At 40.7% G+C, this 20,330-nt stretch overlaps 1 protein-coding gene and 1 long non-coding RNA gene across 2 annotated transcripts; both read left to right on the top strand.

The window, feature by feature from the left end:
- Positions 1–162: 162 nt before the first annotated feature.
- Positions 163–4,424, top strand: LOC136677358 (CMRF35-like molecule 1; the record flags this gene model as incomplete). Its single annotated transcript, XM_066654886.1, has 6 exons — positions 163–367; positions 1,676–2,014; positions 2,983–3,120; positions 3,456–3,557; positions 3,676–3,713; positions 4,215–4,424. Coding segments are annotated over 6 exons (1,032 nt in total), but the record flags the coding sequence as incomplete, so codon positions are not given.
- Positions 4,425–14,641: 10,217 nt separating this feature from the next.
- Positions 14,642–16,958, top strand: LOC136674944 (uncharacterized). The gene is made up of 3 exons (XR_010796121.1): positions 14,642–14,773; positions 14,932–15,166; positions 16,525–16,958. It is a non-coding gene; the product is annotated as an uncharacterized lncRNA (long non-coding RNA).
- The last annotated feature ends 3,372 nt before the right edge of the window (positions 16,959–20,330 follow it).

The raw sequence follows: 20,330 nt of genomic DNA, 5'->3' as shown, positions 1-20,330 counted from the left end.
CAGGATGTGATGTGGTTCTCTTTTGTCGTCCTGTTTACAGTACTGTTTCTGTTTTGACCGGCAGGCCTGGGGTGTAGTTACGAGGTGCTTGGATATTCAGGAGGAAGTGTCATTATAGTCTCTGGTTTCCAGTGGGATACAAACAGAACGAGGTCTGTGTGCAGAGTGGAGCAGAGTGACTGTGTTTATCTAATGAAGGATCAGACGACAAGCAGCAGTGTCAATAAAGGCAGACTGAAGATGTATTCAAATACAAAAGATGAGTTTCTTTTCTTGATGTTAAGGCTGACCCCACACGATGCTGGAATTTACAGATTTGGAGTTGGAGAGGAAAAGAGCTCAGACATTGAGCTGTCAGTTCGGACAGGTGAGAAGGTTTCATTAAGTTTGGTTAAGTTAAGTTACAAACCGGATTCCAAAAAAGTTGGGACACTAAACAAATTGTGAATAAAAACTGAATGTAATGATGTGGAGATGGCAAATGTTAATATTTTATTCGTAATAGAACACAGATGACAGGTCAAAAGTTTAATCTGAGTAAATGTAACATTTTAAAGGAAAAATATGTTGATTCAAAATTTCACAGTGTCAACAAATCCCAAAAAAGTTGGAACAAGTAGCAATAAGTGGCTGGAAAAAGGAAATTGAGCATATAACGAACAGCTGGAAGACCAATTAACACTAATTAGGTCAATTGACAACATGACTGTGTATAAAAAGAGCTTCTCAGAGTGTCAGTGTCTCTCTGAAAGCACCATTAATTCAGAGAACTATGTTCAGGTTCTAGAACAACATATGCTCCCATCTAGACGTCATCTCTTTCAGGGAAGACCCTGCATTTTTCAACAAGATAATGCCAGACCACATTCTGCAGCAATCACAACATCATGGCTACGTAGGAGAAGGATCCGGGTACTGAAATGGCCAGCCTGCAGTCCAGATCTTTCACCTATAGAGAACATTTGACGCATCATAAAGAGGAAGGTGCGACAAAGAAGGCCCAAGACGATTGGACAGTTAGAGGCCTGTATTAGACATGAATGGGAGAGCATTCCTATTTCTAAACTTGAGAAACTGGTCTCCTCTGTCCCCAGACGTCTGTTGAGTGTTGTAAGAAGAAGGGGGGATGCCACACAGTGGTAAAAAATGGTCTTGTCCCAACTTTTTTGGGATCAACTTTTTTTCTCTCATTTTAAACTTTTGATCTGTGATTTGTGTTCTATTCTGAATAAAATATTAGATGTTGGCACCTCCACATCATTGCATTCAATTTTTATTCACAATCTGTTTAGTGTCCCAACTTTTTTGGAATCCGGTTTGTAGTTAAACTAATTAAAATGTTTGTAGACACCATCTCATCCAACATTTCTCCTGGAATGAGGGAGCAGTGATTTATCGTCCACACCCGAAGAGTAAATTTGTTCCTCCTTTTGCTGCACAAAAGGCTTCTAATTTCCTGGAAATATTTTACATTTACTTACAATTTACTTTACATCCACATCCTTACGAAGGTCATTTACTGATGAATAGTGATTGTTACTGAGTGGTAATTTGTGTTATGGTTCATATATTGGCATGAATGTATTGCACAGCATAAACTCTGATGATGCATAGCTCTCAGACTGAAACACTAATGACTGAACTGTGTGTGTTTCTTTGTTCATTTGTTTGACAGATGCTTGTTGTGGGGGGATAGAAAGAAAGACAGTTTTTCTTGGAGACACCGTCACTGTGAGCTGTAAATATCCACCAGAGTTTACACCCAGCAAAAAGTTATTAATCAGCATCAGTGATCAGAATAATATTAAATCTATCATCAGCACTAATAAAGATTCACAGAAAGAACAGAAAGACAGATTCTCCATCTTTGACGACAGAAGGTCTAAAGTTGTCAGAGTGGAGCTCAATGATGTGAGAGAAGAAGACGCACTGGTTTACACCTGTGGGGTGTGGAGGAATGACAAGTCTGATGCCTACTACTCCTCCTTCAAAGACATTAAACTACTGGTCACTGGTGAGACCCTTTGCATTTACTCAACACTGCCATTAAGTCTTTAATCTCTACATTCTCACTGTTCCTTACTGTTACTATGAATTAAGGTGAATATTCATCAGCTGTGTATAAGTGGTTACAGACAATGAACTAATGAATGAATGTTCCCATGAATTCAGCTCTTGTGATTCAGAGTGTGGGAAAAAACAAAAGTTTATAACCTTTTACTGAAGGTAATTGTTCATAATGATGCCTGACATAAATCTACATACTTATCTACAATATAAAGTCTTAGTACAACATGTGGCAGGTGGCATTTCCAGGGGAAACTGATTCAAGAAACCTGTATGACAACTGCCACATTTTGGACTAAGTCTTTATCCTGTAGATGTTATTGTAGGTTTATTGTAGGAGCAAAGTGTTACAAATACATATATTCCAAGTTTTTATGTGGCAGTTGTCCTTAAAGTTGCTTCAGTCAAGTTGAACTCTGAAACTTATTACAAAGCCATTTGTAGAAATAAGCCTTTATAAATGTTTATGTAGGTTTATAACACTTGTAAGCCCTAAAAAGGCTTAGGTAAAGGTCACATAGTCTTATGAACCATGCGCTACAGTAAAGGGCACTTCTGTAAAAATGCAGCACAGCTGGTCCAGAGTCAGTGCTGGCAAACTCCATTTGAATCAGAATTGACTTCTGTCACTAAACAGATCTGCCTCACTTTTGATAAATCTATGGCTGTGCTGGATGTGAGCCACAAATGGCCTGAAAGGTGGCGTCATGTGGAATACGGGAGCGGTGTAATCAAATGCTTTCATTCCTTCATACCATGAGGCAGTTGGGCCTTGAAAATGAGGAATGTTGGCCAGAATATATATATGGCGGCACGGTGGCACAGCAGGCAGTGTCGCAGTCACACAACTCCAGGGAGTGTGTTGCTATAGTTCTCACTGTATTTTTATTTATTTATTTTTTTAACATGCAAAAGAAAAACCGACTGGTCTTCCAGAAACTACAAGTACAACTACATTCACCACAGCAACAACCAACAGGATCACGTCTACAACAACCAACACGATCACATCAGCAACAACAGCATTAACCACCTCCACTACAGAACATCATAGTAAGAGCTCAGATATTATTCTTAACTCCCTAATCTTTCACTCCACCTTCATGTCAACCCCAAAACCAAAAAGTGCCAATAACATTTAATACTATGTTTAAGCATTATGAATGTCAAAGGAATGAAAAACACTTACTGCTGTGTGGAGAATGAACCGTTTTACACTTCATAAATCGAGTCTTCAGCATTAAAATGGGTTTTAGTACAGAATCTCGGATACATTCAACCACTGTGTCCGTGTAATGTGAAAATTGTGAAAATCAACAATGAAATTAACAAAAAATTAGCTGTCTGTAATACCGAGGGTTTGTCTTCCTCTTTTCTCTCTCTCTCAGCTGGCAGTGTTTCTGTCATCGTCACTGTGTGTGTCTGTGTGACTCTGCTGCTGATTGGAGGAATAGCACTGACTCTCAAACTGAGAAACGCCAAGAGAAACGGTAAGCAGATTATTTTTTCTATACCTCCTCACTCAGAAGTCAAAGCTAAAGCTAAAACAGCAACAGATAATACACTCAATTATTTGTGTGATGTTTTTCTCATATTCTTTTCCCACAGATTCAGATTCTACTGGCCAGAACATAGACAAGAACAAAGTGAGTGACCATCTCAATTCTTCTCTACACCTGACCATTATATACTTCATACACTATATCTTCCAGTTGCACCCAGTGTGAACATTCAGTTTTTATAATCTCTATAGAAAAGCATTGAAGAATTGAATGGTACATGAACTTAAGTAAAACATGCTCAATGTCAGGTGTCAGCTAGAGGCATATGAAGCTTTCCACCTTTAAATGGAAAAGCTTGGAGCAGTGAAAGTCATTGTTACACTGCTCCATACTATAACTTAGGGAATGTTTTGAGGCTGTTTGTGTGATTCTAATCATCCAACATCAGCACCTGGCCTCACTAATATGGTAAAATGCTATCAAATCCACACAAATACCGTCCAACAGTGAGTGTAACCCCTTCCTTTACATGGATCAGAAGCTGTAAATGCATTAAGGAGAGAGTCTCAGTTAATAACCCATAGGCTGGTTCAGAAATCAGTGGTTACACAGTGTTTACAGCTGTTGTGTGTCCTGTGTTTTCAGGGTGATGGAGGTGGTCCACAGGGAAACCCATACAACATTAGAATTAACAAAATCCATCAGAACCAATACCCCGACCCCAACCAATCAGATTCTATGTATGGGAACTATGACATCTGCAGCAACCAATCAGATTCTATGTATGGGAACTATGACATCAGCACCAACCAATCAGATTCTCTCTATGAGAACTTTGACCTTAAAACCAACTGATCAAAATCTATAAAGTTAGGTTTAACAAAGGCAGCTAATCATATTTAGTTCGTCAGAATCTGTAAAGACTCTCAGTTAGAACTAAGAAGTGCTACTTTATATAAAGGTTTCTACTAACTGTGCAGCCTGTGTAACAACAGTGTAACTACTGTTGACAGTCACTGTTCCACACAGCTGTTACAGGCTGATTACAAATGGTATGAAAGTGCTATATTACAAGGCATGAAAATGCATACATATTTAATGATCAGTACCACTGTCTTTTAGCAGTAACAGTGATCACATCAGTAGTAATTACACTCTTGTTACAATGGTTGTTAAGGTGTAACAACACCATTATTAGAGAAACCATATATAAAGTGGGATGTGAGATCCAATGTCTCTTCTACTATTGTAACACCCTGTTAAAAATAACAACCAAATTGACAAGGCAAAGGCAATAAAATCTGCCCTTTACCATCTCAAAAACAAATCAAAGCTCAAACATATGTCACAGACAGAGAAAACCTAATTGATGTGTTTATCTCCAGAACAAAAGACTGAGGAGATCATTTGTATTCTTAGGTCACTGATTAAAAGTCCCATTTTAAAAAAATAAATAATTAAACAGCCTCAGACCAAAATATTCTGTTGATTTACTTTAAGTGTGTGAACCCTCAGTCAGGACTGGTCAGCTAGTAGTGTCCAGAGTCAGAACCACACAGGGGGAGGCAGCTTTCAGTCACTGTGCTGTCCACATCAGGAACAAACTCCCGGCAGATGTCAGATTTGACCCAAATATTGAGATCTTCAAATCTAAAGACTTTGCTGTTCTCCTGTGCTTAGCACTGCACAGTTTACATCTCATCACTGTCCAATAAAAAAAGAGTTATTTCCCAAAATAATTACTAAACAGGAGAACAAAAAAACCTTCTTAACATTTAATGGAGAAACATGATTTTAATTGGACAGTGATTATTTATTTCTTTAAATTTCTAATTTAATTTCTGTATTTTATTTTCAAATTTGCCTTGGGTGATTTGCCATAGTCTTACCACACTTTATTTTCATATTTACATTTTCTAATTCTTTTGATAGATATCAATTCCTCGGAGGATAAAATCTAACATGAATACCTTCAATAATGATTAACAGATTTTTTTTTAAAGTCATAAGATTCAATCTGTTACGGCTGATACTCAACAGGCAATAGAAGTAATTTTAGTGCTTCTTCTCACTCAGGGTGATGGAAATGACAAGAGTAAATGTTCTCCTAAGCTTTATCAACTCTTGGAGCTTTTAAAATTTTCTAGGACTTTGTGTCCCTAGAGCTGATTAACAGAGGTGCTCTTCCTCAGTTGGCGGCTGGAAACTGTTGAGTATCATTTTCTTTTCGTTTTTAAAATATTTTTCCTTTAACTGTAACAATCAAAGCTAAAGCCTTTCTGAGGTGTTAGATCTCAGGAATGTTCCAGTGCATTTTTTTTCATGTTTACTTGTTTTATAATAATAACTTTACATCATGCATTTTCATATATTGCAATTTTTGGAATGTTTTTATTTTTATGAATTACTTGGTTTTACTGTTCCTTTTGTCTCTGTAAAGCACTTAGAATTGTCATTGTGTATGAAGGTTGCTCTATAAATAAACTTGTAGTGCCTTTTGATGAGTGTATAACTTTTGTTCCTTGAAATAGTTTTTAGATTTAATTTGTTTTATAATTAAATTTCAGTCAGGATTTTTCTCATCTTTTTTTTTCACTCTGTGTTGTTTGCCATCAATCCACTCACATCTGTTTCCATTTGTTCATGTTACAACTGGTCCTTGAACTCTGGCTTCAATTGCTGCAGAAATATTCCAGGATACAAATCCCTTTTCCTCAGTTTCCTCAGTACTCCTCTATTTGACTGTGTGAATATGGCCACAGGTGTGTGTGTGTGTGTGTGTGTGTGTGTGTGTGTGTGTGTGTGTGTGTGTGTGTCCTGGTGTGCTCCTGTCCACCAGCTGTGACCCTGATGAGGATGAAGTGGTTATAGAAGAGCTGAAAGTGCATCTATATAATACTATAATGTGCTTATTCTGGTTTGGTCACAACATTTTATTTTTTGTTTGTAACCAACTGTTATTTTAGATTTGTGACTTGTGTAATTGCAAATAATAATATGTTTTTTATTCAAAAGTCATTAAAAAAAGCCTGATCCTGAACCGACTATTCATAAATTAACATAATTTTGAACTCTTGCCACTGCATTGATTTATTCACTAACATATTTATTTTAAAAGGTTATAGCTCCATTAATAATAAGAGCTTCTATTTCACTAAAAGTAATTTGAAATCTTTATTTAGAAGCATATTTTTGAACACACATCAAGGTCTTTTAATTTTGATTACAAGCATTAAAGTGTCTGGCCCTCTTGAATATTTAACAAACATATAATTAATAACTTTAAAAATGTTCCTCCTAATATTTACATATTATTATTATTATTATCCATCCATTCATTCATTATCTGTAACCGCTTATCCATTTCAGGGTCACGGTGGGTCCAGAGCCTACCTGGAATCCTTCACAGGGCAACACACACACTCACACATTCATTCACACACTCACACCTACGGACACTTTTGAGTCATCAATCCACCTACTAACGTGTGTTTTTGGACTGTGGGAGGAAACTGGAGTACCCAGGAAACCCACACGGACACAGGGAGAACACACTAAACTACTCACAGACAGTCACACATTATTATTATAAAAACAATTAGCTCTAGTGAGGTGTGGGGTGTTTGGGCAAATTAAGCAGTAACATGGGAGTTAGGTGGTTAGTTTGCAATTTTAACTGGTTGCAAGGAGGTTGCTAGGTGTTAGCTATCATATTTCTGGTGATTGCTGTTGTGTTAGATTATTAAATAGTTGCTGAAGTGTTGTTATGATACTAGAGGGATATGGCATCCCAGGTCTCCCAGGTGGTTACTATTCAATTTCAGAAGGTTGTAATTGTGTTACTAGGTGATTGCTATGGCGTCCCAGTTGGCTGCTAGGGTGTTACTAACAGTCGCTGTATTCTTTTAAACTGTAGCTCAATTGTTCTTTATTTAGAGGACAATAAACATTGTAAATTTATTAGCATTTGTAAGGGGTGCGGGCAGATGCACAGAAACAAGCAAAGGTGGCCATAAAAGCAGAGATGTTAATCTTTATTGAAAACAAATGGAAACAAAATAACTTTGGAGCAGCATCGTGACACAAGTGTAACAAACGGAAGTCTGACAAAAACTATCCAGCACTGCACAGGGTGTGAGTAAAGTCAAACAAGCTATTTCCTGCTCTGTCAGGGTCCTGACCACTGAAGAACAGAGTAAAAGGGTGTTATCAACATAAGCAGAGAAACAGAAAGACTACAGATTGTAATCGTAGAATTACATAGTGCTCCTTTATGGTTATATATGTGTTTTTCATCTTTCTAAATATTTACATATAAAATGTAAAGGGTGTCGAAAGAGCAGACAGTTTCTCTAACTACTAACACCTAGCGGCTGCATCTGGATCCATTAGACTGTCTGTACTAAACCTTTATACAATGCTACGTAGGTAAGTGGCAGATCAACAAATTAGAGGCAATAAAGCAGTTCGATTTCTGCCACTGCCTCGCAAATATGGAAATAAACGTTTTAAAAATTATTTTTATATGAATATTGCTATCTATTTTCGTGGTAAAAATGACTTATTGCATCTTTAAAGGTTCAGAGTGGAGTGTTTATTCTTCATACCGTCTTGGTTTTTGTTGTTAATTTATTTGACATTTTATTGTTATTATCATGGTTTTTCAGTTTTTGAGGTTTGTTGCAAAAGTTGTAAATAAACACTATGACCTCATAGCCATGAACCAAGGTCTCTGAACATATAAAAAGAGTGAGTGGAAGAGAGAGAGAGTTTTGAGTTTTTAAACAAACTTTAATCACTATTTGTTACAAAAAGAAAAAAATCAGGAATTAAATTCAGTTCTTATTTTAAAAGGTCAGAGAAAAATAAAACACCACCCTCTGTGGTGCACAGAGCCCCATAGTAGTCCCATACATTTATAAAACTGTCCAAGTTCTTCATCATTTTATAAAACAAAAAATCCACTTTGATTCTGGATTTCACCAACCCTTTAAAAATCAGACAGACATCACTATTCAACCCAGAGTCCAGTTTTTTCTTTCTGCTAAAATAAATGGCATTTTTGGCTTGACCCACAATGAAGTTCAACAACTGACACTTTTTCCTTCTCTTCTGACAGTACTGAAAACCAAAGATAAAAACATGAAGATTAAAACATTCACCAAAATTTTGAAAAAGTGAAGTTAAAACCTTAAATAATGCGTTCAGTCTAAAACACTGTGTAAAACAATGGAAAACTGGCAAAAAGGACACTCCGAAGACACAGTGGGGTTTAAAATGGACACAAACGCATTGACAGCGACAATACCATGTAAAATTCTCCACTGCAGATCTCCAGCTGACTTAGTCAATGGTGGTTTATAGAGTGCCCTCCAGGCAGGCTTCACGTCACTGGCGAGGCCAAAATGAGCTCGCCAGGGCGTATCCACCTGGCCGGTCAGTTCAGTCTGATTTAACATTTTTACACACCCTTTATACAACACACGCGCAGAAAGACCGTCAAAACGCAGTTCGCTCAAACCCCCAGAGTTCAGCAGGGGGCTCCCAGAGTCAGGAGCCGGGAGTCTGGGGCTGATCCACAGACAGGGGAAAGGCTCCTCTGTTTCCTGACCTGTTTGTTGACAGTCCCAGTTCTTTAGCAGTCTCTTTTTCGTCTTCGGTGAGAGCCCGTTGAAACCTGCAGAGCATCTGCAGAGCGACTCTGCAGGACCTCATCCCCAGTCTCTGTGCCAGAGCATCAGGTTTGTCACAGTCCACTCCAGCAGATGTTATTAGGTCCTTCACTGTGATCAGACCTGCGCTCCTCATCCTCTCAGACTGTCCATGGTTACTCCCGTCTGTCAAGGAGAGTCGAGCCCCATGGAGGACTGGTTCCTTCAGAAGCCAGTAGACAGAGTTAGCTGGTGTCTGTTTTTCCACCTTGTATAAAGTCCATGTTTTAAAAACACTGCTGTAAAAGAGAGGGAGTCCATAAAAAGACAGTTTATCAGGGTGTACTAAAAAGACGCTCTCCTCCAGGCCCAGTCCACCAGCCTTGCGCAAAACAGCCTTCGCCACGTTCCTCCACAGGGCCTGCGCAGGACCGTATAAAACTTTTTGTAAAAACTGAAGCCTAAAAGTTGCCCTTCTGCTCTCGAGATGTATGACACCCTGACCCCCCTCATCTCTAGATAAATACAAGACACTTCTTTTGACCCAATGGAGTTTATCCCAAATAAAATCAACAATAAAAGCTTGAATCCCCTTTAAAAGGCCCTGTGGAGGTTCCAGGACAGCCAAACGATGCCAGAGGGACGACGCTATTAAATTACTGACTATTAGTGTTCTACCCCTAAAAGACATGTTCGGTAAAATCCATTTCCATTTACTCAGTCTGTTCTGTATGTTTTGTAACAATCCTTCCCAATTTTTCTTTTCAGTATTTTGATTTCCTAAAAACACCCCCAAATATTTAAAACCACCCTTGGACCAAGTTAGTCCCTCTGGCAAAGCTGGCTCTCCACCGTCCCAGTCCCCCACCAGCAAACCCACACTTTTCCCCCAGTTCACTCTCGCAGAGGAGATCAGAGCAAAGTCCTTAAAAGTGTTGTTTAAAACAGAAATGTCTCTGGCTCCAGTGACTCCTACTACCACATCGTCTGCATACGCAGCTAAATAAAACCGTGGGATGTTGTCAGCCATTACAACTCCACTGAGGTTTCTCCTCACATAGTGGAGCATTGGTTCAATGGCCAGAGCATACAGCATCCCCGACAATGAACAGCCCTGTCTGACTCCCCTCTGCACGGTGAAAGGGGCACACAAACCACCATTGACCTTCAGTACACTCTCAATGTCTTCATAAAGCACCTTTATCATGGAAGTAAACCCTGGTGAGAAACCAAAAGCATCAAAAGTATTCCACAAATACTGATGCTCCACTCTGTCAAAGGCTTTTTCCTGATCTAAGGAGAGGAGCCCAAAAGGGGGCCCCGACCCAGACACTTCCAAAATGTCTCTAATAAGCGAGATATTATCATGGATCGATCTGCAAGGGACGCAGTAAGCCTGATCCGTGTGTGTGACCTGCCCCATCACCTCCTTTAGGCGATTCGCCAGGACTTTAGAGAGGACTTTATAATCAACGCACAGCAAACTCACAGGCCTCCAGTTTTTAACCTCGCTGAGGTCGCCTTTCTTGGGCAGTAGGGCGAGGACCGCTCTCCTGCAGCTCAACGGCAGTCGTCCTCCGACCAGGCTGTCATTGAGCACAGCCAGCAAATCCCCCCCACCACGTCCCAGAAAGACTTATAAAACTCAACCGGGAGGCCATCGATGCCCGGAGCCTTCCCTGTTGCCATGCTTTGCAACTCTCTCTGTAGTTCCTGCATGGTTATCACTCGCTCTAGCTCCTCGTTCTGTTCAGGTGATACCTGCGGTAGTCCGTCATAGAACTGCTGTGAAATTAAACTGTCCTCTCTATACTCACTAGAGTACAGCTCCGAAAAAAAGCCCACAGCCCGCCTTCTGATCTCCGCTGGGTCCGTCAGCGGAGCAGAGGCAGTGAATGAACCTGCTCTGTCCGTTCTTTTTCTCCAAACTGAAGAAGAACTTTGATGGGGCATCCATCTCAGAAATGTGTTGGAAACGAGATCTGATCAATGCTCCCTGCACTCTCACCCCCAGCAGATCTGCCAAAGATGTTCTTTTATTTTGAAGTGTCTGGATGTGACCCTGTTCCCCACTGGACTCCACCAAATTCTGAAGAAACACTATCTCCTTCTCAAGCTCAGTGACAGAGTGTTTGATGCTGTTGGTGACATTGAGAGTGTACTGTTTACAAAACTGCTGGATCTGCACTTTACCAATGTCCCACCACCGCTGCAGAGACTCAAACCTGTCCCTGTTCAACCTCCACGTGTCCCAAAAAAAACTAAAACAAGTTTTAAAATGAAAATCATCCACTAGGGTCGTGTTAAAATGCCAGTACGCACTTTTAGACTTAACAGAGTTTATATAAACACTACCAATCACCAGAGAGTGATCAGTGAACCCCACAGGTAAAATACTGCAGTTTTTAAAAACCTGAGACTGGTGTTTAAAACAATAAAACCTATCTAATCTAGCCAGAGAAATAAACCCCTCCCGAGTTTGTGCCCATGTGTATCGTCGAACCGTTCTATGTTTATTTCTCCACACATCCGTCAGATCATGTCTCTCAATTAAATCATTTAAAACGCGTCTGAAAGCAGGATCAGGTTCAATATGATTCCTGTCTAAAACCGAGGAAGTGCAGTTAAAATCACCCCCTACCACCAGGTGATGATCAGTGTCACACTTTTCTATTGTCTCAGAAAGCTTCGCCAGAAAAGCTCACCTCTCCCTCGGCAGCACAGGCGCATAAACACACACTAAAACCAGGTGAACCTTCTCAAAACTAGCTGTGATTTTTAAAAGCCGTCCCTCCACCACTTCCTCGTAAACATAAGACTGTGGTAAAAAACCCTTTGAGAAGAGCACAGCCACTCCAGCAGTGGTGGAACTCCCGTGTCCCATCACCACCGTGCCCCCCCCCCCCCCCCCCCCCCCACTCCCTGTGCCAGTCCGCCTCATTCCGCCTGTCGCTGTGTGTCTCCTGTATCATAGCAACGTCCACCCGTTTAACCCTTAGCAGCTCAAACAGCGCCGCTCTTTTCCTCACGTCCCTCGCCCCGTTCAGATTCAGTGTCAAGATTTTAACGTCACACATTCCTAACAAAAAAGTGGCTAACAACCAACTCAGTGCGAGAGCCACGAGACAGAGCTCAGGTCTTCGCGTCATCATCGCGTTCTAGTTGCATGCGGACTTTCAACAGTAATTTTTTAAGCCGATGCATCTCGGGTTCCCGAATACTCGAATTCTCGGACTCACTGCCTGTCGCCTGAGACTGAGACTGAGGCGGAGGCGGAGGCGGAGGCGGAGACGCTGGGGGTTTAGTTGGTTTTGATTTTTTGGCGTGTCTGTTGGACTTAGCTTTGTTTGCCGGCCTCTTAAACACAGGCTCTTTCCCCTTCGTTTCCTCACTCAGCACCTGTTCTTCCACCTCCATTTCAGTCACCTGCTCTGCCCCTACATCCCCCTGTTCCTCAGTGACCTCCTGACTGTCCGTCTGCACCTGATCCCCATTTCCTTCACCCTCACGACCACTGTGTCCTTCTCCATCATTCGCCCCGAGCCCGGCCGCGTCTCCCGCCTCTCCGTCAGCCGAGGCCTCCGGCTGATTCCCGCCGGCGGGAGCTGTTTCGGCGTGACTCGGTCCGGGCTGAGGCTCTGCGGCCTTATTCGGACAAGATCTCACCAAATGTCCCTCTAAACCACATCCAAAACACTTCTTAGTAGCAGTCGTGGCAAAAACTACATAGTCAAAGTTATCAATTCTAAACTTTATGGCCAAATTTAAATCCTCATCATTATTCTTTAAAACCATAAACACCCTCCTCCTGAATGAGATGACATGTTGCAGCAGAGGAGATTTACAGCCCAAAAGGATTTTATAAATCGTAAAAACAATCTGTCCGTGTCGGGAGAGCTCGCGCAGTAACATCTCGTCTTTAACAAACGGGGGGACGCTGCTAATAATGACTTTCCTCGCCGGATTAACGAGGGGAAACACCGCTGTGTGTGTGTCTTTCAGAACAATACCCTTTTCTACCAGTGCGTTCACCTTCTCTACCTCATCCAAAAACAGAACGATGGCCCCATTCATTCATAGAGGCCGTCTGAACAGCGCCACTTCCCACCACCGCCCCCACCGCCAAACTACACTCCTCCACCGAGCAATCCACTCCAACCGGCACTTTGACGCCACGCCGGCGAGAAAGCTCTTCAATGTCGAACCACCCCATATCCCCCCTACACCCGGCCGAGGCTTAAAGAAAAAAACCCTTACCCCGTTGCCCCTAAACCCTCACCCCTCTGTGCCCAAACAACAAACAAACACACTAAAGACAAAAAACTAGTGAAAAAAGAGTTAGAAACCGTAAATAAACCGAAAAAGATCCGGTCGCTCTCACAAACCGCACTCCGCTCACTCGGACGCCCACGCATGCGCAGAGAGAGAGAGGAAGGGGCAGAGGAAGAAAAGAAGTAAGATGATCATTTTCAATGAACAGAGGTAAGTGGGACTGAGGCGTGTTGATGGTAAAGATGTGATTTAGAACCCAGATTTAGACAATGCCGCCCCCATGTGGCGGATCTGCATCATCTTGTCCAATACCGTTTGATTCCTGTCACTGCCTCACAATTATGGAGGAGAACAATCTTCTATAGACGCTCAATAAGTTTATTTTTAATATTATCTTAACGCATTCTCTGTTTACAGGGTTAATTTGCTTTTCATTCTCATAATAATTATTGTTATTTACATTTTGTTTCAGAATTTCATTAAGCAAACAATGATGCCTGAAACATGATGAGTGTTAAATTATTACACTGAGAGTGTTAAATTAACACTAGTAGTATTCATTTAACACTGAAGAAATTGCTGTGCATGTAGAGGAGCATCTCTGAACATATAAACAGTGTGTGTGTGTGTGTGTGTGTGTGTGTGTGTGGAGGGTGGGGTAGAGGAAGAAAAGAAGGAAGATAATCATTTTCATTGAGAGGTGGTGAGTGAGAGTGAAGCGTGTTGAGGGTAAAGATGTGACCCTCCCTGTCTCTGATCACACAGCTCTGAAAACAACACACTCCTTTTCTTCACCTGAAACCTTTAACACTGTGCTGCTCTCAGCAGGTCACATGACATAACCACTTCATCAGGTGGTGTTTCTAATGAAGTGGCTGGTCAGGAGGAAGGTCTGAGATGAACACATTAGAGACTGAACTTTTAGTCCTGTTTTAATGCATGGACACATTTCTCATGATTAAACCTAGGACTGTGGTCAGTTCATTATTCAGGGCACTGCAGGAACTGAGCGACACGTCAAGAGCTCTTTGTCTTTACTTTAATTGGACAGTGGTCCTGGGGGAGGAGTTTTGTGACTGAGTTTCTAAACATATAAGTTTGAGTTTACACTAAATTATATTCATTTGTGTACGGACGTGAACTCACAGAGATCAGAGTCTCAGCGGTGTGGACACAGAAATAGAAACAACCACAGCAGCGAGAGAAGAGAAGAAAAGGGACTGATTCTACATTTCAGGATGAAGCTCTTCATCATCATTTATGTCCTCCACCTGATCTCAGGTCAGATATTTTATTTCTAATCACTGTTATCATGAGAGCACACTGTACTGGTCCTGCACTGGTTCTGCATGTGTTCATTGTTGTTTACAGTACTGTTTCTGTTGTGATGTTCAGGCCCAGGGTGTGACTCTTATATTCTTATATTCCCTGGTCTCAAGTGGGAGAAAACCAGACTGGCATCTGTGTGCAGAGTGGAGCAGAGTGACTGTGTTTATCTAATAAAGGATGTGATGGACAGCAACAGTTTCAGTGAAGACAGACTGGACATATTTGCAAGTTCACGAGGGTCCTTGATGTTTTGGATCAGAAATCTGACCACGCAGGACTCTGGGGTTTACAGATTTGAAGTCGGAGAGGAAATGTCTGCAGACATTCAGCTGTCAGTTCAGACAGGTGAGAAGTGTTGATTACGCTGGTAAAATATTACATACAAAGATTAACCATAACATTATGATCCCCTCCTTGTTTCTACACTCATTGTCTATTCTCTCAGCTCCACTGTCCACAGGAGCATAGTTCTACAATTACAGACTGGAGTCCCTCTGTTGCTCTGTATAATATATTTCCCCCTTTCACAGTGTTCTTCAATGATCAGGACCCCACAGGGGTCACACACATACACACACACACACACACACTACCACGTCAGTGTTACTGCAGCACTGAGAATGATCCAAAAAGGGGCAAACAAAGGATTCAGAGCAGAAGTCTCCTGTACGGTCAGTGGAGCTGAGAGAGTGGATGGAATGTGTAGAAACAAGGTGTGTATATGCAACAATTTCAAGAACACTAAGTTGTAATTTTATATTTAAACTGTACAGACATTGAACTGAGAAGAAGAAAAGGACTAAATAAAACAATCAATAATTTAATCTAAAGATATGTAATAAAGTTATATAGCCAAGTAATTACAGTGACAGCCCACTTGGACTTAGGCTGTTCATCTCAGTTCATGCTCAGTTTAAAACCCTCTTCTCCTCCTTATTGCCTCGTCATCACTCCTGTTCCTCTGTAAAATACATCATACACACATTAATATATTTTAATCGTGCTCTGTTCCTGTTTGTTTAGTAAAACTCACTTCTTTGCAATTTACAGTAACAGCAATAGTTAAAGAGCCTAAAGAAGCGAAAGAAACCAATGTACTCTCCGTGACACAGTGTGTGGATAGAGGAAAGATTAATATGCAGGACACACTAGTGTCATTTTATTACACAGGAACCATGGAGAAAGACAGGATCAGGGAGCAAGTCATACACGTAAAGATTTATAATTTTATGTTTAAAGCAGTATCCTTACAAATCATGCTGAGCATTATGACTCATGGTCATAAAGCATGATTTTTTTTTTAAAGTGGATCAACGAAAACAGACTTTTTTGAACAACATATGTTCATGTAAAATATAGATATGCTTGCACAAGTTTGTTTTGTATTCACAGTGATCTTACTCCATAAAAACACCTCTTCCCCACTCAGCCACATAAACACTGCTGAGGTCAGGTGCTGATGTTGGTGATTAGTTCTGAATTACAAACCCCATGTGAAACTAAACCCAGAGGAACTGGATAGAGTTCCACCACTCCACTCCACAGCCCCTGTCAGCACCTTGAAATAGCAGAAAGTGCTCATTAAAGAGGTTTCTGCAAACGTTTGGACTCATCTTCATGTGTAAACTGTGATGAGGCGTCACCCTCAGGCTGAAACACTAATGAATCAACTGTGTGTGTTTCTTTGTTCATGTGTTTGGCAGATGATTGTTGTGGGGGGAGAGAAAGAAAGAAAGTTTTTCTGGGAGAGAACGTCACTATGAGGTGTAACTATCCACCAGAGTTTACAAATGGCAACAAGGAATTTATTAGCTTCGATGACCAGAGTGTTTTAAAACACATTATTAACACAGATAAAGATTCACAGAAAGAGCAGGAAGACAGATACTCCATCTTTGATGACAGAAGGTTTAAAGTTGTCAGAGTGGAGCTCAGTGATGTGAGAAAAGAAGATGGACTGGTTTACAGCTGTGGAGCATGGAGGAAAGACAAGTCTATTCGTTATTATTCCTACTTCAATGACATTCAACTACAAGTCACTGGTGAGATCCATTATTGTTTACACTCAGAAATATTATTCTTATCACACACTAGTCCTTCACAGGGCAAAACACACTCACATTTACGGACAATTTTGAGTCACCAATCCACCTACCAATGTGTCTTTGGACTGTGTTGATGGACTGGTGTCCTGCCCTGGGTGTGCCCCTGCAGTGATTCCACCAAACATGAACCTAAACAAAGTGATTCCAGAAGAACTGAAAGGGCCGCTATATAAAACCATACTTTGCTTGTTTCATGTTTAGTCAAGGGCGGCACGGTGGCGCAGCAGGTAGTGTCGCAGTCACACAGCTGCAGGGACCTGGAGGTTGTGGGTTCTAGTCCCGCTCCAGGTGACTGTCTGTGAAGGAGTTGGTGTGTTCTCCCCGTGTCCGCGTGGGTTTCCCTGTGGGTGCTCCAGTTTCCTCCCACAGTCCAAAAACACACGTTGGTAGGTGGATTGGTGACTCAAAAGTGTCCGTAGGTGTGTGTGTCTGTGTTGCCCTGTGAAGGACTGGCGCCCCCTCCAGGGTGTATTCCCGCCTTGCGCCCATTGATTCCAGGTAGGCTCTGGACCCACCGCACCCCTGAATTGGATAAGTGGTTACAGATAATGAATGAATGAATGAATGTTTAGTCAAAATTTTGATTTTATGTATGTAATCAAATGTTGTTTTAATAGATTTGTGATTTTTCAGATAATCATTTGCTTTACATATAATAAATGCTAGCAAATAATAACAATACTTCTATTACTACTACTACTAATAATAATAATAATATTAAAGCCTGACCTTGAATTCAACTCTTTTGTCAATAAATATAAAACCTTAAAATCTTGACATTGCATTGATTTCTGACTGAAATATAAATTTTAAAATGTTCTGTACTATGGCTTCATTAAAGGAACACTATGCTGTATTTGACCTTTAACTTACAGCTTCAGAATCATTGTGATGTTCAACTGAGCTGTGACCAGAACAGAGCCTCTATAGCTGTTACTCCAGGCTTTTGGTGGAGGGAAGGAACCCCTGTCCCCACTTTAATTTGAGGACAGGGCTGTAGAAGTGAATTACACTTATTTGTGCAGATGTTTAGTTTACTACATCTTTGGAACACCGCAGGATATGGATCAATAAAAATGCTCCAAAATTACTTCAAATTCAGACTTTTTGCATCCATTGAAAGTTAGGGTGTTTTTTTTTCCTTTTACTATGTTACTATTTTGGAGATACATATTTTTCTTTGGACAGCAAAATATATCAATAAACAATTTTTTTGAGGTGCCCTTATTGTGAACAAATCCCTAAATGAAACAGAAAAGCAGCCTTAGCACTAAGCTGTGGAGCAGTTGAACTGCTTTCTCTGGGCTGATTGATCTCCCTCCACTACTTTAGGATGAGCTGCAGTGGTGTTTATGATCCAGAACTCTCCATCCAACACCAGCACCTGAGCTCACTGATGTTCCTGTGGCTGACACTTGTTTCTTTGTCACTATGAGGGACTTTGAGGTTGAGAAACACTGACACGAACTAAGAAAACAGCAGTGAACCACACCAAACCAGAGAGGGAAACATGCCCAGAAGATTAAATGCTGTAAGCATTTGTTGTGCCTAAATGTACACTGAAGAAGCCAATTATCTTACCCGTCAAGCCTGCTGGTAAAGACATATTCTTATCAATAACAATCTGACAACTAAAACCACAGTAAGGAAACTATTATCCACTGCGGTCTCACATTGCGGATTTCATAACCAACTTACCCACTTCTAATAGTTTCACTGTTTTAGTTATTATTGACCAGTTTTCCTGCTGATTAGACAAACTCCTCACTGCATTAGAAACTTTAGTTCTTTTTAAAAACTTTTCCATTTATATGGCCTCCCTGAAGATATAGCTTCAGATCAAGGCATTCAGTTCCTCTAATCTGTTTGTCAGGACTTCTGTAAAACATTGAATATTAGTGTAAGTTTCATCTCAGGCTGTTGTCCTGACAAGTTTAAAGATTATGACCTTAAGAACCTGCCAGTCTCCAGGTTTAATGTGAACAACATGATTGGAGTTATGACTTCCAGCATCGCCTGCCTATTAAGAAAATTAGTGCTTGATATATTCGTCCTTTTATGTTTGCATTTTGCCTACTCCTGTGATCTCAGATGATTGGGACACTTGGCTGAGTTCCATTTAAGAATTAAGAATAAAGGCAGCTGCTTCTACTAAATCAGACGTTCCCTGAATCACACAAGTTCAAAAAGCCTACATCTTAAATATGGCATTTCCCTCACCACTGATGTCCACCATGGGGTTTTTGGTTTGCTGCTGTAACAGACACCAACAAGATTTTAACCACAGCTATTTGCAGACACTTCCACAATTGAGGTTTTTGACAGGGTCATTTCAGACTGCAATGTCTCCAGAAAGTATGAAAATAGCAGTGAGAGTTGAAATCGGTTTGGACAGATTACTCTGCCAGCCTTTCCTTGTAAATAGTCCCAGCCTACCAGGTCTGACTGGTAGTTTTCCCACCATCCACCCACAATGTTATTACTCTCTGTATGAGTAATTTTCTTGTCCAACTACTCATAAGGATGTCTTTTTGGATTGAGTTTATCTGGATTGTCACTCCAGACCTGTTCATCATAGGAAATCAAACAGCATAATGACAACATAAACCCTTCTGCCTCATTAAGGCCTAGGAAAGTTATTTTAGAATTAAAGCTGTATTATATAGAACTATTTCAGTATTTGTATATTTTTTATTGTAATATTTTAGAGCAATAACATTATTATTAAAGAAACAATAAGGAATTTTCAGCATTTTGTTCCAGGTGTAGTTTAATCAGCAATAGATTAATTGTATTATTCTGATTTGTGTTGTAAATAAATGTTTCTGTATTTGGATTTTTTTTTACTGTAAATTAATTCTCTAAATTGTATTTTCCTTCATAATGTCACGCCTACATCCCAGGACTCCAATTCCCAGAATGCACCCGTCAGTCACATGACTACCCACCGGTCTCCCTCGCCTGAATTCTAATCACACACGCCTGTTTGTTTCCCTATTTATACCCCTATCACTGAATTGTTCTCTGCCGAGTATTGCAGTGGTTTATCGCAGCTTACAACTCATTCTCTTGTTATCAGTCTGACGATTTCTTGTTGCCTACTCTGTTATTCCGGTTTACGTCTCCTGCCTTGTCCCTTTTGGTACTGTCTGTATTCTTCGGTTTTTGAACTCTGCCTGATTTTCGACTACGATTTTCGCTTATCCTCTGAGGTACTGTTTGCTCCCTGTTTTTGAACCTAGCTTGCCTTTTGATTACTCTTTTGGATAACGTCATTAAAAACTGTTTACTGTGTTCCCCAATTGTCAGCTCTCTGTCCTGTCCTGACACACAAATGCTTTAAATCACTTGTACATAGTTGCAACTGTAAGACAATGAGTTTCAGTGCTCCAAGCTATATGTTT

The sequence above is a fragment of the Hoplias malabaricus genome, chromosome 2 (assembly GCF_029633855.1).
Source record: "Hoplias malabaricus isolate fHopMal1 chromosome 2, fHopMal1.hap1, whole genome shotgun sequence".
NCBI lineage: Eukaryota > Metazoa > Chordata > Actinopteri > Characiformes > Erythrinidae > Hoplias > Hoplias malabaricus.
The sequence above is the reverse complement of the archived record's forward strand: the minus strand, read 5'-3'. Positions and strand labels throughout refer to the sequence as shown.